This window comes from Rhinichthys klamathensis, unplaced genomic scaffold (assembly GCF_029890125.1).
Source record: "Rhinichthys klamathensis goyatoka isolate OS25496 unplaced genomic scaffold, OSU_Roscu_1.1 h1tg000436l_1, whole genome shotgun sequence".
NCBI lineage: Eukaryota > Metazoa > Chordata > Actinopteri > Cypriniformes > Leuciscidae > Rhinichthys > Rhinichthys klamathensis.
In genome coordinates this window covers 116,510-133,185 of record NW_026606932.1, presented here as the reverse complement: position 1 = coordinate 133,185, position 16,676 = coordinate 116,510, and the positions used below count along the sequence as shown (strand labels likewise).

At 36.5% G+C, this 16,676-nt stretch overlaps 2 protein-coding genes and 1 long non-coding RNA gene across 5 annotated transcripts in view; 1 reads left to right on the top strand and 2 right to left on the bottom strand.

The window, feature by feature from the left end:
- The window catches only part of ptprq (protein tyrosine phosphatase receptor type Q), a 78,198-nt gene extending 68,808 nt beyond the window's left edge, over positions 1–9,390 (bottom strand). For both annotated transcript variants that reach the window (XM_056235974.1, XM_056235975.1), the window contains exons 1-10: positions 9,158–9,390; positions 8,223–8,333; positions 8,004–8,145; positions 7,635–7,892; positions 6,567–6,784; positions 5,671–5,851; positions 2,447–2,737; positions 2,072–2,356; positions 1,124–1,393; positions 764–1,024 (exon numbers count right to left, since the gene is read on the bottom strand). In XM_056235974.1, coding sequence (XP_056091949.1) covers positions 764–1,024; positions 1,124–1,393; positions 2,072–2,356; positions 2,447–2,737; positions 5,671–5,851; positions 6,567–6,784; positions 7,635–7,892; positions 8,004–8,145; positions 8,223–8,333; positions 9,158–9,247 — 2,107 coding nt within the window. In that variant the 5' untranslated portion in view covers positions 9,248–9,390. The remainder of the gene's footprint in view (positions 1–763; positions 1,025–1,123; positions 1,394–2,071; positions 2,357–2,446; positions 2,738–5,670; positions 5,852–6,566; positions 6,785–7,634; positions 7,893–8,003; positions 8,146–8,222; positions 8,334–9,157) is intronic.
- Positions 9,391–10,528: 1,138 nt separating this feature from the next.
- Positions 10,529–10,789, top strand: LOC130071325 (uncharacterized). Its single transcript, XR_008803994.1, has 2 exons — positions 10,529–10,643; positions 10,698–10,789. It is a non-coding gene; the product is annotated as an uncharacterized LOC130071325 (long non-coding RNA).
- A 461-nt stretch (positions 10,790–11,250) lies between these two features.
- otogl (otogelin-like) overlaps positions 11,251–16,676 on the bottom strand; it is a 70,635-nt gene continuing 65,209 nt past the window's right edge. For both annotated transcript variants that reach the window (XM_056235960.1, XM_056235962.1), the window contains 2 exons: positions 12,211–12,290; positions 11,251–11,860 (listed from right to left, as the gene is read on the bottom strand). In XM_056235960.1, coding sequence (XP_056091935.1) covers positions 11,660–11,860; positions 12,211–12,290 — 281 coding nt within the window. In that variant the 3' untranslated portion in view covers positions 11,251–11,659. The remainder of the gene's footprint in view (positions 11,861–12,210; positions 12,291–16,676) is intronic.

The window sequence follows — 16,676 nt, the reverse complement described above, 5'->3', positions numbered from 1 at the left end:
TTATTTTCAAAATTATAACTGATACTGCATTAAATAGACAATGCTACAAGGTCATGTGACGGCAATGTAGGATTATTTGCACTTTTTTTGGTAACAGCATTTGGTTTCATATTATTTGTAAAAAAAATACCGTAACTAAAATGACAGTGCAGTATAAAAGGAGCAGTATGCTCATATTTCGATTCACTATTAGTCAAAAAAAATTGGAATCATTAAGATGTTTTTGAAAGAAGTCTCATGCAAATATATGCAAAGATGCATTTATTTGATCAAAATTACATCTTATTATGATAAATGTTTCTTGAGTACTAAATCAGCATGAATGATTTCTGAAGGATCATGTGACACTGAAGATGGTAACTTTTGATCAATTTAATGGATCCTTTCTGAATAATAATAATTAAAAAAAATCTGATTTGGCGCTTAAGAAACATTTCTTAGTATTGAGCAGCATGTTAGACTGATTTCTGAATGATCATGTGACACTGAAGACCGTCAGTAATGATTCTGTAAATTCAGCTTTGCCGTCACAGGAATAAATTACGTATAAAACAAATATATTAACTTATATATATATTGTATATACATATAGTTCACAATATTACCATTTTTTGCAGTATTTTTTATCAAACAATTGCAGCCTTGGTGAGCATAAGTGACGTCTTTCAAAAACATTTTAAAAAATCTGAATGATTCCAAACTTTTGACCGGTACAGTACTTATGTGAGCAATAAGAGTAAAAGTTTCTCAAATGTTTTCTCACAGGTGCTCACAGGTGGTAAAGCAAAACCGTCACTGCTTGTGTCTCTGCTGGTCACAAACACATAAAAGTTATACTGTGTCCCTGGATTCAGGCTGCCGACTACCACTTTGGTGCTGTCTTTGGACACTGGCGTCCAGGATCGATTATTTTGGTAAGTAATGGTGATGCCGTCATAAATGCTGTTTCTGGGCATCTGCACAAAGAGCTCCACAGAATGTGTGCCAACTGTATATGGGACAGCTATCTGGATGCTATCAGGTTCTGAAACAAGCATAAATATAAATATACATATTATAGACTGAGACAGAGGCCTCATAAGGGAAATGAAGGAAAAGGAAGATAAAAACAAACGAATCATACTCAGAGTCTTTCGAATGGTAATTGGTGCGCTTCTGTTTTTGTCCTTCACTGCAGCCACTCCCACTTCATACGTCCCACCTGGTTTGAGCTGTGCAAGAGAGACGCAGGTGGAGCTATTTACCCAGAACTCTCTAGTTTGGGCCTGATTTGTTTGTGGGCGGAGTCGGATGTAATATTCATCAATTTCCTCATCAGGTGAAGGCCACCAGCACACAGTCACGTTCTCCAGACCCACAGCATCAACCGAGACCTTGCGTGGAGGACTAACCTCTAAAAAAAACACAGACATCAACACACAAAACATCTACGTAGATCTCCATAACCCGGTGAAAACCCAAACTATTAAAACCCAATTGAGGGGGGAATTCATTCAGAATTATTTTATAAGCATCTGCTTATTTTCAAACATTGTCTACACTGTTTTATCACCTCATTCAGTAAAACAATATGCAAATAAGGTAATTGCACCAAACAAGGTGGCATGGGTAATTAGGACAAGCCGGTATAAACTGACATCCGACCTATACACTGAAATTTAAAAAATTTAGGGATGCAGCAAAATTCCGATAACTGGCTGATAATAATATTCTATACAATTTAGTCTAAATAAATAAAACACTAAAAGTCGAATGTTTCGAATGCTACCAGTGACATTAGACAATCATTTTTTACACTGTACAATATAATGTTGTGATGTTCATTTTGAAATCTGCATCTGAAATCTGAAGATTATATTTAACAGTGTTATTAAATCATTACATGCACAATTTTTGTTATAATTACGTAATGATTTTTATAATCTACAAATTGTAAATTCTATCCCCTTACCTAGGAGGATACCTGTGGTTGGCATGTTGATAAGTACGATGGATGGAAATACTGCACACAAAAATGAATTCACCCCTCAGTATTTCCTACACACTTTTTTTTTTTTTTTTTAAAACCTACCTGTGATGACAGTCACGGACATACTGTCATTGCTTTCCACATCTTGAGCAGTGACAGACAAAACTGTGATCTTGTAAGCATGATACGCCTTCAACCCACCAATCACAGCACTCTGATTTGTCTTGTCTAACTGAATAGAATGGCTTCTGCCAGAGGATAGATCCACCCAGTGCAGGATGTATTGCTTGAATAGAGCATTCTGCGTAGAATCAGGGGCGGTCCAATACACTGCAATCTGACTGGACGTAACAGCTGTCATTGTGAGATTCTGAGGAGGATTTGGCTCTGCAACATTAAACAAACAAACAAACCAGTTATTTTTCCAGGTAAACTATTCCTTTAATGTGTGCTGGTACTGTAGATGTAGAAACTTACTTGTATTGGCGATGAAAATGGGTCCAAGTGTCTGAGACGCCCCACTGGGGCGTGTAAGAACCAGTGAGAAATGATAGACGTGTCCAGGAGAGAGACCTTGAACTCTCACTCTGCCTTGAGTGTTTATGAGTGGCCTATTTGACAGGGCTCCATCGATTGAGTCATCTTCTGATTGTAGAGCGAGTGAAAAACCAGCAGATAAGTCAAGTTGAGATTCATTAGACCAGATAAATGCTGCTTCTGTCTCACACACACTCTCCAGGAACAGCCATTCCCTACTGCTCTGCAACACTGTAACAGAAACACACATAGATAAGATTATTCTAAAAGAAAGCCACAAATGAAATTTCAAATATTGTTATCTCTTGGACAGCAATTCAAATAAATGAAGAGTAAATGGAGATTATACTGCAAATTCTTGTACCATTTAAAGTCCACAAGACCACTGGGTGTCCCATTTGTCACTTTAGTTTACAAGTGCCCCTTTACAAGTGGACATCACAGTGTACTATTACCCAACAAAATATAGTCTCAGAGATGGGCTGAAGGTGTCATTTTTGGCCCACTGCTTCTCAATTGTTTTTCCTTACAAAAAGATTCCAGTAATCACAGTTTCTCATCTCATGAATATACTCTAGAGTTTCAGAAGAGTTCTCAATGTCTCAAACAGTGCTCAGATCTTCCAAGACACCAAAGTCTACAATCAAAAGTCAGAGACCTAAAATGAACTTAACATTTCTCATCGAATTGTTGTAAAAAACAAATAATCAAATAATTAAAATTAATTTTAATTTTATTAATATTTTGAATTATCTTACATTTTTTAATTTTTAGGTTTCATTTTCATTAAGTGCTTTTGTCATTTTAATTAGTTTTTAATATATTTTTTAAAATTAGCTTTATTTTCATTTCAGTTTTAGTCATTTCAGTACTTCCACTTAACTTATTTCAGTTAGTTGCCAAGGCAACATTTCTATTTCTATTCTATTGAGCTTTATTTCAACTAAAAAAAAATATTTGTAATAGTTTTAGTCTTAGATTTACTTAATAATAATTCCGATCCACATTCATTTTATGGCTTTATAATTGTATGTCAGCATTTGTCTCATTCGAGTCTACTTTTAATTCTTCTAATGATGCCGGAGAAACATCTGAGACAAAGTTTATAGTTAAAGAGGCTATAAGTAAGAATTGTCATTTATTAATCACCTTTATTTGCCAGTGTGTGGACAGCTTGTAAGAAAACTTGAAAAACGAGACCTTCCCCAACCTTCTAGGTTGTCTATGAAAGCCTGTATTAGACAGATTTTTATGTGAAGGAATCGGGACGTTTTTTGCCAGGAAAATCAAAAAGATACAGTACTACAGTTTGTTCTATGGCACATTAAAGGCTTATACAATGTTCAGGGTAATGCCAAAAGAGCTATTCTGTACTGTAATGTCAATGTGTCATGCAAAGAAAAGGGATTAATTAAGCACCATAGACATTGAGGGCCCTATTTTAATGATCTAAGCATTTGCTATTTTAACAACGTGGCGCAGGACGTGAAAATGATAACTGCGTCGGGCTGAAACTAGCAAAAAAACACTTGCGTCGCGCTTGGCGCTACATTGCGCCGGGTGTATGAAAGGGCTCTGAGGGGGACTGCAGTCCACTGCAATAATTAGAAATATTGGTCCCTCCCCCCATCTCACATAGCCAGATCTATATAGTCTCAAATATAGCCTACTTTATAATCAAACTATCATAACAGTGCAATTTTAATTACCTCATTTGTCGACACGATCTGGTGCAAACATATTCACATTACTATGATCCGATACTTTCTTAACTGCTGTTTTCTCACCGCTGTCATTTTTGTTGTGTGTTCTTGTTATTGAGAAGAAAAGCTTGCATCACATATTTACATATCTAAATGTCACTCTCTGCGGTGTGGAAAGAGTCGGAATGTTTGCTAACAGTATATCGCTGTAAAAGTATTTCCAATTTCTTTTTATTTATTAGAGAAGAGCGAGAAAGAACATTGTCGTGAGCATATCAGCTCTTGTATGTTGCGTGTGCATGAGCATTAAGTTGCTGGCTGCAGTTCACTTAAAGGATTAGTTCACTTTTAAAAAAACTTTTGCTGATAATTTACTCACCCCCATGTCATCCAAGATGTCCATGTCTTTCTTTCTTCAGTCGAAAAGAAATTAAGGTTTTTGATGAAAACATTCCAGGATTTTTCTCCATATAATGCACTTTGCTGGGCACCAAACGGTTCAAGGTCCAAAAGACAGTTTCAGTGCAAACTGCAAACTGTTCAAAGGGCTTTAAACGATTCCAGACGATGAATAAGGGTCTTATCAAGCAAAACGATCGCTCATTTAAAAAAGAAATAACAAAGTTTAAGTTTTATAAGCTCAAATGCTCGCCTTGCTCTGTTCTGTGTGACTCTCCTGTTCGAACTCGTTCATCAAAATGAACGAATCTTTTTCGTTCGTTAAATTAACCAAATGACTCGAAAAAAGATTTGTTCATTTTGATGAACGAGTTCGAACAGGAGAGTCACGAACGTGCATCACAGAACAGAGCAAGGCGAGCATTTGACATTATTAAACTTAAACTTTGTTATTTATTTTTGAAATGAGCGATTGTTTCGCTTGATAAGACCCTTATTCATCGTCTGGAATCGTTTAAAGCCCTTTGAACAGTTTGCACTGAAACTGTCTTTTGGACCTTGAACCGTTTGGTGCCCAGCAAAGTCCATTATATGGAGAAAAATCCTGGAATGTTTTCATCAGAAAACCTTAATTTCTTTTCGACTGAAGAAAGAAAGACATGGACATCTTGGATGACATGGGGGTGAGTAAATTATCAGCAAAAGTTTTTTTAAAAGTGAACTAATCCTTTAACGGCCACCAATGTTGCTAATAACAAGGCCTTCTGAATTATAGCCCCTTTAAAAGAAAATCCAGAGCTGCAGTATAAAAGAGCAACCTCTGAGCAATACAGTCTTCCGGAGGGCACTTCTCTGAAAATGCTTATCACACAGTTTAATTAATCAAAACAGGACATATTCCTGGATCCTGAAGCTTTGTTGGTCCAGGAACAACATTCCTATCAACCCAATCAATCCTGAGTCTAACCCAACCCCTTTTTCCAAGAACAACAGTGGATGTTGATCGAGGAAGATGTCCTGCTTGTGTAAATCATACCCCCCTTATCTCTCTTCTTCACTCACACTCCTCTTGACATATATAGGGGAGCTGCAGGTAACACGGGAAAGCAGTGAAGAAGTATCCTGCACCAGTGGCATTCTTCTGCATCGCAACACAGCCTGTTTGATTGGGTGCAAGAGATGATGTCACTTCAATATTTAAGTTGTAGGCGGAGCCATCAGACCAGCGGAGTTCCCCTTCTGTCTGTAGATATTAAACACAGAGGCTGAATATAGGCTACTACATTCTGCATCCTATTTTTCATCCAAAGTTTCAGTATGCAAAAAAAAAAAAAAAAAAAAAAAAAAATAGAATTCAACAGCCTGGTTCCGGAAGTAAAAACCCCATTTATTTTCAATAAGGATATCTTATAAACAATTAAAGACAGACTGCTGTGAGCTATGAGCTTGTTCTCTGCATTAGTCTGCATTATTTCAACTTAGTTTTTTTTAACTGTGTTTAACTGTGGAATTCCTGGTGAAAAACTACATTACACATTATTCTGCAAAGAAAGCTCCACCAATCAGAGAATAGAAACAAGCATCTTCAGCATCTGCCCAATCCCATAAAGTCAGTATCTTTTTCTCTGAATTTCAAATACTTTTTTGGTGCAAATAAAAGTTTGTAATTTAAAATGAATTATGGGAGAAAACCTTCAGGAACCAAGGCCACTGAAAAAGTGGACGGGCACTGGTGCACTCTATTATGCTACATTGTCGTCACATGACCTCAAGATAGTTGTTTTCCATTTTAATTTCCAATTTTGTATAAAATGTCTTACATTTATGAAAAAGCATATTCATATATGCATACGCAAAATTTGCACACTGTTCAAAGTATACATGCTGCATACTCATGTCTTTCAAAATATAGGTACGTAACACTGTACGTCATTACTGTTTATGTGTGTTTGACGTACCTCACGGTCATTCAAAGCCGTCCACAACAGCAGAAGATGGTCACAGGACTTTAAGAAGGATGTGATGGACAGAAACTCTGCATCTGTCTTTATGTTGGCCAGATGTGACCCTGGGATTGATCTTTCACACATTTGCTTCGCTCCAGACCATGACTTGAACCTTGGGCTCACCTTATAACAGCTCCACCCCACAGCAAGCCAGCCAACGGGACACTGACCTGCAGGAGGACAAGTTACACCGTCAGTGTATGTGTGTGTCTTAACGAGTTTTTATACTACTTACTACTTAAGTTTTCATCTTCTTCAAACATTTGTCACTCCATATCAGCATGATATTTTGTTATTTCATGGAGCACAAATGGAGATTACACAAAAGTAGAGCTCTAATCTACACTTTTTCATTCAACAAAAGTGAATGGTGATTTATACTGTCAAATATTATATTATCCCCAAAAATTACAAAAAACCACCATCAAATTAGTCGAAACAACTTTTCATTTTATTAACATTTTAATTTAGCTTTGAGTTATTATATTATATTTTCAGTTTCCATTTTAGATTAAGAAAATGTATGTGCTTTTGTCATTTTTATTAGTTTCTTTTTAGCTTATTTTTTATTTCAGTTTTAGTCATTTTAGTACATTAACTTAACTTTTAACAAAAGTTCTAATCTAATATTTATACTCTTTCAGTTTCATTTCAATTTAAAAAAAGTATTTTTAATAGTTTTAGTCTCATCTTTAGTCTTTCTACACTACATCTCAAATCATCTGAAGTCATACGTGTCATTTTTTGTGTGAGAAATAGACTGAAATTTAAGTTAATATTCACTCAAATCCCGCAAACAAGTTTCATTAATAAATGTTAATTGTAATTACCGGTACATAACTAGAGAGTAAAAGTTATTTTACGGCATCAAGCCCAGTAAAACAATTTTGGATCTACTTTACTTTTGAGACGTTTACCTTGATATTTAGCAAAAACCTTTAACTAAAGTGACTAAAAAGTGCTAATAAAGGAACACAAGCAATTCATCACAGACCCAACAATATGTGTTTTTGCACGTACCCGTCTTTATGGCCAGCTGAAGGCTTTGTGTAACGTTAATTTGGAGTTGAGGGAAGAATGTTTTCTTTTTCACAAAGACATTGTAACGACGTCCGGGCTGTAATCCTTTCACCTGGTGGAATGGCTGAAAATGGGATGCAACCCAACACTGCTCATCCAAACACACATCCAAGACATTTTCACCATCTAATGTAGCCCAGCTGAACATGGCAGTCGTGGAAGAGATCTTCATGCTTAAAGAGGAGCTCAGGAGGGGAACTAACAATAGAGCAAAGAAAGAGTATTAAAAACAAAGTAGAATCTCCATGAATAAAATATAAATAAATAAAACATTATGTTCATTATTGGGTTGAAGCTGCTGCGTGTTACCAAGTTGGAAAGTCTTGGCATCCAGCAGTTCTGTGTTGTTGTATGACTGCAGACTATATTCCAGTTTCTCATACACTTGTGGTCCTCTGAAAGTCATCACACACTCACACACGTCTTCACAAACTGCAAAATTGCACAGCACCTGACAGAGAAACTCAATTAATCAAACATATTATTAATGTGTGTGAGCTTTTGAGAGGGATAGTGTTTGCTTCACACCTTGTTTCCCAATGAAAGTGTGTAAAAATTAGCTGTCTGTGACGGAAAACACTGAAACGCCACCTGCACATGGACAGAGGATGGACTTCTGGGACATGGAAGACTGAAAGCCTGAAGGACAACAAGAGGAAAGAAAAATCTAGGGATTGGGTGCAGAGCATTGTTTTTCTATCAAGCCTTTAATACTACTTCCTTATGCTCCCTATAAGACCTTTAAAATCAACATGGAAAAGATGTTCACATCCCACTTCTGCATGTACTACACAGGATTTTCGATGATTAAAAAAGGGACTTGTATTCCAGAGGGAGGTAAAAAAAAATATTGCAATATTATTGGCAAAACCTGTATTCTATTATTGTTAGGTACCACTGATTCACTTTTATCTGGAAGATTTTACAAAGGCTGCAAAATAATGTAAAAAAAAAAGAAGAAAAAAAAGGTCACTTTAAAGTGAGTTACCTGGGTAAATATCGAGGTCATTGAAATAAAAAAATTGAGTTAATACAATAAAGGAGATTGGTTTAATCAACAGAAACTCAAAATGTTATGTTATCTGAACCACATTATCTAAGTTGATTTGCCAAAAAAAAAAAAAAATTGTGACAAATCATGAACATATTTTTTTACCGCATAAACACGGCTGAAAAGGAAAGTAATTTCAGATGCAAAAGTTACTACGTTTTGATGAAAGATTGAACTAATGAATAATGGCACAGGAACATTAAGAAAGCAAACAGTCAATTTTGATTTCATGTTGACTTTAAAGTTTTCTAAATAACTATTCCAGCTTAGATTTTTTCTAACATAAACAGGTTTTGTTATGTAACCCAGAAAGGCATATTTCTTTATTTCTTAATTCACAGCAGACAATTGCATTTTTGCACTTGAAGATGAAGTGATCCATCTCGAATGAACCGTTTAAATGAATTGTTACCTGAAAGAAGTGCAGAAGTTGCCAAAACAAGGCCAGAACTTTGTCCATGGAGCTCCATCCCATAATTCCAGCGTCCATAGACGACACCATATTCTTAAAGTAAAACACTAAGGTCTTTAGCCTTGCAGCTTGCACTGTAATAATAACCTACACTACAATAATCAAACTTCAGCAGCATCCTAAAACAGTCTTTGTGGTCACAAGAGCACTCCGTGGCATCTTAGAGTGAAAAAATTGGCTCAGTTCAGTTTACATGAAAATACCCAACATTCCTTGAGGGCACGCCTCCTCTGCCACTTCAGATGCCCAGGCCAGCATCTTATAACATAACAAAACACACTGGAGGATTCAACCACACCTCCTCTTGAAAGCAGCTCTGCGTCTGGGTCTAATTCAGTCAGACCAGATAGCCTCTCCTCTCCACTACATGTTTTTCTTTCATTTTTGACCGAATCGAAATAAAGTGCAGGCTGTCAAGACAACAGAGTCAGCACGTGGGAGTCATGTAGGGTCAGTCGCGAAGTGAACGAAACAGACACAAAAAAATCCCGCACTAACACTCACCAGACTCCTACATGCATTACATCACCCACTGAGAAAGAATAAAACTCAATTTATATTAGCTGTCAAGAATAAGGCATTTACAAACATTATGTAAGGTTTAGAAATGTCTCAGGTTCAAGTTACATTAAAATGCACTTGCAATGGATGTTAGAATGCAATGTATCAATTCATTTACAAAAATGTGTTATTTGAGCCATACAGCTTTTTAAAATGTCTATTCCTCCAGCTTTTGAAGTGTGTGCTTTTTCTATACCAGTACCATGTCCTACCCCAGATTTGTATTGTCAGTGCTGTTTTTACTAGTAAAGTTCAATGTTATTCTCTGTGGAAATCAACAGTTCACTGTATTGAACACGCAACATTCCTTTAAATTCTGATTCAGCAGATGTACACAAGGGAGGAGAGGAACTTTTTACTTTTTAATTATCCGACTTGAAAGCAAAACACAACTCAGCAGGATATAACTCAAGTCATGTGTGGGCTGATCTAGTTAATAAACCACTTCTGAAATTAGATCAGGGTAAAGATCCTACTCTTCCGGTGATGGATGCCAAGATTGATGCCAATTGTTTTTTGCAGTTTTGTTGATAGTCCATTTGGTAATTTTACAGTGAAATGACTTAAATGAAATATTCACACACACAAAGGTGAAATATGTTCAAAATGATTCATATCTGCGGTATAATAATCTGTGGATAATTGAGTGGTATATTATAAAATAGCTTGGTAAATCAATTAAATGATTGATTTGCACAGTGCAATTTTTTTGTATTTTTATTTCATTATTTAAAAAACATTGACAATAACATGCAGGTTTTTAGGTATTTTACGAAATGCTAATCCTTTTTAGGCTTACACAATTTTGATCATTTGCAGCTGAAATCAAATTTTTGACGTTATGGCTATAGTATGGAAAATTCAAGTTCATCAAGTTATGTTTTTTTTTTTAAAGACGGCTAAGACAGGACACAACTAGTGACAGGAAGTGTGCGCCTGTCAAGCAGATAATATCAGTAACACTTTACAACAAGATTCCTATTACTAACATTATTTAACAACAGTAGTTAACACACTGTAAAAAAAAGTTGCTGCCTTAATTTCTTTCAAGTACAATCAACTTTAAGTAATTTCAACTTAAATTAAATTAAACTGATTTTGACGAATTAGTTGAATCTTGTATAACTTATAAAAAAGTTGAAATTGCTTAACTTATTTTGATGAGTTAAAGCAATGTAAAAACATATAGTCATAACTTATTGATCATATCCTTTTTTACAGTGCATGAACTAACAAAGAAAAAATGTTCTAAAGCATTTATTAAACTTAGTTAATGTTAATATAATTTCAAAATGTATTAATACATTAGTAAAAAATAAAAGTTGTATCTGTTAATATTATTTAATGGACCTGAGCTAACAGGAACTAACAATAAACAGTTGCATTTTTATAAACTAACATTAACAAAGGTCAATAAATACCGTAACAAATGTGTTGCTCATTGATAGTTAATGTTAGTAAATGTATTATACTGTGACGTTATTGCAAGTGTTACTGAAATATCAAATAACTACTTAAGACTGGCTCGTACATTTTTTCCCCTCTAATTAATAAGAAATGTGATTTTGTTAGAAAAAGCACAAAGTTGCATTTAAATAAAGCATTTGGTTAAGTTAAGATCTTAAGATGTACAGTAGAAGTGTACTTAAAATGTTTATGGATAACATTTAATGTTAATACTCTAAAATCTAAACGATACACAAACTTAACAGCAGTTTGTTGTTCTTATTCTAATGAATGTTTGATTAAGGTATTACAGATACATTTTAGATATCAAAAACAGTGATGTGTTAGTAGTTTTACAGATACTATACTGTATATGCAGTCAAAATCTGTGCTCTCACTGAGATCTTAACTTTACTGCACACAGTCCACAAAGAGTCAGTTCCACTGGCATGAGCAGTCCATTGGCTCCTGGTAGTAATAGTCCACCGTAGTGGCATTTCGAGTGCAGTACAGCTGAATGATGCGGTTTTGTAGGCCGTTCTCACGGCAGCACTTGCAGAAACGTGCATGACTGTTAATGTTAAAATTGAAGATGGTGGCAGATGGACATTTTCCATCACATGAATACACAGTCACCTGAAGAGAAAAACCAAGAGAGATGAGGTTAGCAACTCCAGGGGATGGATGGGGAACAGAATAGAATATATAGAGCTAGGTCTTCAACCCTGCTTCTGGAGGTCTACTGTCCACTGTTTAGATCCAACTCTAATCAAACACACCGGAACCAGCTAATCAAGCTCTTCAGGATCACTTGGAAATCATAAGCTAAAGCAAGCCGGATAAACTTTACAGGGCTTTGGGCCTCCAGGAGCAGGATTGAAGACCTCTGGATTAAAGAATATAAGCGAGCCTAATATAATAGATTAGAACAACAGAAAATGTATATAATAGGAATTGCAATTTTAATGTCAATCTTTCACACTCACAGGTGCATTACTTCTACAGTCATCTTTCCTGATGGTGGTCCTGATGGCGACTCTCTTACAGGTTTTACCATCTTCTTTGCCTACACACACACACACACACACAGAAAAATTGTGACTTACAAATTAACACAAACATGCACGTTTTCGTTTTAAAAGCAATATTAAATAAAAATAAAATAACAATTTAAAATGTATTAAATAAAACATTTAAATAATAGAAAAAAAAATGTTGGGCATACAGTGCTTAGCATAAGTGAACACACCCATGCTAAAGTTGACTAAAAAGAGGACTAAAAAAAATCATCTTTTGGAAATTGATCTTAATGCCTTAATATAAAAAAAAATGAGGAAAATGTCCCTTGGCCTTTGGAATTAAAATAGCCCCACACCATCACATACCCTTCACCATACTAGAGATTGGCATGGTTTTATTTCAGTTAGCCAATAGCTGGTTTGATTTGCATTGAGAGATGATCTTAGAGAAAGTACCCCATGCCAATCTTTATCTCTAATCTCAATCTCTCAAATCTCACATTTATTTATTTACGATACATTATTCATTCACAAAGAAAATTGGAGTCCTTAAAGTTAGGATTTTTCCTCATTTTTTTTTTTAAATTAAGGCATTAAGATCAATTTCCAAAAGATGATTTTTTATGCCTCTTTTCAACTTTAGTATGGGTGTATTCACTTATGCTAAGCACTGTACGTTTTTTTATCTATCCGGAATTGACTAAAGATATTTCCTATTATTGCTGTAACATGACATTAACCAACATTAAATGATTGAAAACAAATAATTGAAATAATGCAATAAGAAATTAAATAGATGTCATTTTGATGTTCAACATACTTACAGTACTTAGTACTTTATTGTTCTGATATTTTATGCCATAACATTATAGAATGCAGCAGTGATTGTGCCCTTTTTCAGCGGTGCTGAATCTGGAAGTATTTTTTTTCCATTCATTTCTCCCGTAGGGATTTTAAAAAAAGTCTTTGTTAAAGCCATGAACCAAGCCAATCGAGGCGATTCACAACACTATAAACTTTGTTTTTGAAAATCGGACAAAAAGACAAAGGTACAAGACGGTGTACTTATTTACTAAACTACTCATTTACAAATGTTGATTGCATATTTAAAAAAACATTTCAAGTTTATTGCAAAATATGCATATATATATATATATATATATATATATATATATACTGTACATATACAAACATTTCAGTATTTTGAGTGTAGAGAGATCGACTTGATTACGTCATTCGCAGTGCTTAATGGGAGTGGGAGGAGCTAAATAGCTATTTTGTGTGTGTTGCTTTTTTGACTTTCTGATTGGTGTACTTTTCTGAACAGCATCATAGGTAATGTCGTTTTTCCACCAGGAATTGCCGTTAAACACGATTGTTAAATAATGCAGGCTGATGGCTTCAGCAGGAGCAAATACCCTGGATTAACAACCTTGTAGCTCACAGTAGGGCTGTTATTACAGGTTTATAAGTTATCGTACAAAATCGATTTCCCTATGGAGAAAGTGAATGGAGTTTTTACTTCCAGAATCTGACTGTTTTAACTCTATTAATAATGAAATAAATGTAAAAAAAAAAAAATATATATATATATATATATATATATATATATATATATATATATACACTCACCGGCCACTTTATTAGGTACACCTGTCCAACTGCTCGTTAACACTTAATTTCTAAGCAGCCAATCACATGGCGGCAACTCAGTGCATTTAGGCATGTAGACATGGTCAAGACAATCTCCTGCAGTTCAAACCGAGCATCAGAATGGGGAAGAAAGGTGATTTGAGTGACTTTGAACGTGGCATGATTGTTGGTGCCAGAAGGGCTGGTCTGAGTATTTCAGAAACTGCTAATCTACTGGGATTTTCACGCACAACCATCTCTAGGGTTTACAGAGAATGGTCCGAAAAAGAAAAAACATCCAGTGAGCGGCAGTTCTGTGGGCGGAAATGCCTTGTTGATGCCAGAGGTCAGAGGAGAATGGCCAGACTGGTTCGAGCTGATAGAAGGGCAACAGTGACTGAAATAACCACTCGTTACAACCGAGGTATGCAGCAAAGCATTTGTGAAGCCACAACACGCACAACCTTGAGGCGGATGGGCTACAACAGCAGAAGACTCCACCGGGTACCACTCATCTCCACTACAAATAGGAAAAAGAGGCTACAATTTGCAAGAGCTCACCAAAATTGAACAGTTGAAGACTGGAAAAATGTTGCCTGGTCTGATGAGTCTCGATTTCTGTTGAGACATTCAGATGTTAGAGTCAGAATTTGGCGTAAACAGAATGAGAACATGGAACCATCATGCCTTGTTACCACTGTGCAGGCTGGTGGTGGTGGTGTAATGGTGTGGGGGATGTTTTCCTGGCACACTTTAGGCCCCTTAGTGCCAATTGGGCATCGTTTAAATGCCACGGCCTACCTGAGCATTGTTTCTGACCATGTCCATCCCTTTATGGCCACCATGTACCCATCCTCTGATGGCTACTTCCACCATGTCACAAAGCTCTAATCATTTCAAATTGGTTTCTTGAACATGACAATGAGTTCACTGTACTAAAATGGCCTCCACAGTCACCAGATCTCAACCCAATAGAGCATCTTTGGGATGTGGTGGAACGGGAGATTCGCATCATGGATGTGCAGCCGACAAATCTGCGGCAACTGTGTGATGCCATCATGTCAATATGGACCAAACTCCCTGAGGAATGCTTCCAGCACCTTGTTGAATCTATGCCACGAAGAATTGAGGCAGTTCTGAAGGCAAAAGGGGGTCCAACCCGTTACTAGCATGGGGTACCTAATAAAGTGGCCGGTGAGTGTATATATATATATATAATAAATAAATAATAAATATTTAATGATGTTCAGTAGTGAAATTTCACAAACGAGGAATATGAAACATGAAAATTTGCTCCTTTAAATAAGGTGATCAGGTGTTGGCATTCCTGCCTATTGCGAGCTCTGCTTTATCAGCAGGATTTTCTGGACCTCATGAGGTGCTAAGAAAACAGAGTGATACAGACTATGTAATCTGTACTCCCGACAGAAAGAGAAAATCTCGTGTGTGATATCTTAATGTTGCGTTCCATCTCCTAGACCTTTAAAGATCGTAACAATCCATGAGGACTGTATTGACAACTAAACCAAGTTATGTTTAAACTTTGTAAATGCGACTGTAACAATGAGTCAAGTAAACACACACACATGCAGAGTCGCACACACACATCAAACCACATTAACACAACAGGCTTAGTGACTATTATTACTGCACCTTGGGGGCTCCACTTGATTGACATGTTGGTTACCATGGTGACATTTGTCTGACAGGCCCTGTCCCAAATGGCGCACTTCATGCGGACTTTCGGTCTCGTGGACTTAAGTTGCGCGTGCTCGCCGAGTCTACGAGTCCGTAGGCCATCCCATTTAGCATTTTAACGCTCTGAAGTGTGCTCAGCAGCGCCCCCTTTGTACCCTTGAAGCGGTCTTCGGCGAAGCCCCCATAGATGCAGGCTCCACGCACTTTAACTACCCAGGAATCCTTGCGAAAGGCCAATCAGACAACGGATGGGAGGAGATTTCGCTCACGGACAATGGGCTATATGCACGCATTCCGTGTTTGACGCAAGGATGCTCGTGCGTTTCCGGTTGGGGAGATTTAAAGCGGAGGAAAACCGAGGAAAACGGTATTATGGCAGAGTCTTCAAAATTTACTGTCCTCTCGTCTTTGAAACGAAACTTTAATACGTTTAGATGTAATTTTATATATAGTTATGTTTATTTAATATAATAAACACAGAAGCATAAACAAAATGAGGAGTGTCTGTTTTGTCTGTTTTTGTGACTAACGTTTCTTTAGTATAGCAATAGAGTATAAAAACCAATATAAATTCTCGGTATAGCATTGGACTCTACGATCGGCGGAAGTAATCCAGCATCCTTAGACCTTCACCGGAAATACCGCCGTGCATAGAGCCCATTGTTAACATCAATATTATGAAGCTGCAGACTCGGAGCCTGCATCTACAGTCCCCCACAATTTGATAGGAGGCGCTGTCTCGAAAAACGAGGGGTCTGAGAATGCGGGACTCTGGGTGCAGGGGGACTGTAGATGCAGGTCTCCGAGTCTGCAGCTTCATACTACTCGTTAACATGGCTGAGAAGAAAATATTTAAGTGTAATTATTATTACGGTTTTTATGACAAGTTTATACAAACATTATGATCATCGACCAGTGGTTGATGTCTCAAACATAGGCTAATAATAGCGAGCTGAATAATACGATCGCATTATGATTCATTAAATAAGTAGAACAGAATGTCAGGGCTTTACTGAGTCATATGTAAACACAACAACAATAGGCAGCATATTTCCCCGAACCTGTAGCTCCTGTCCATAACAACAATCAGACCGTCTTCCTGT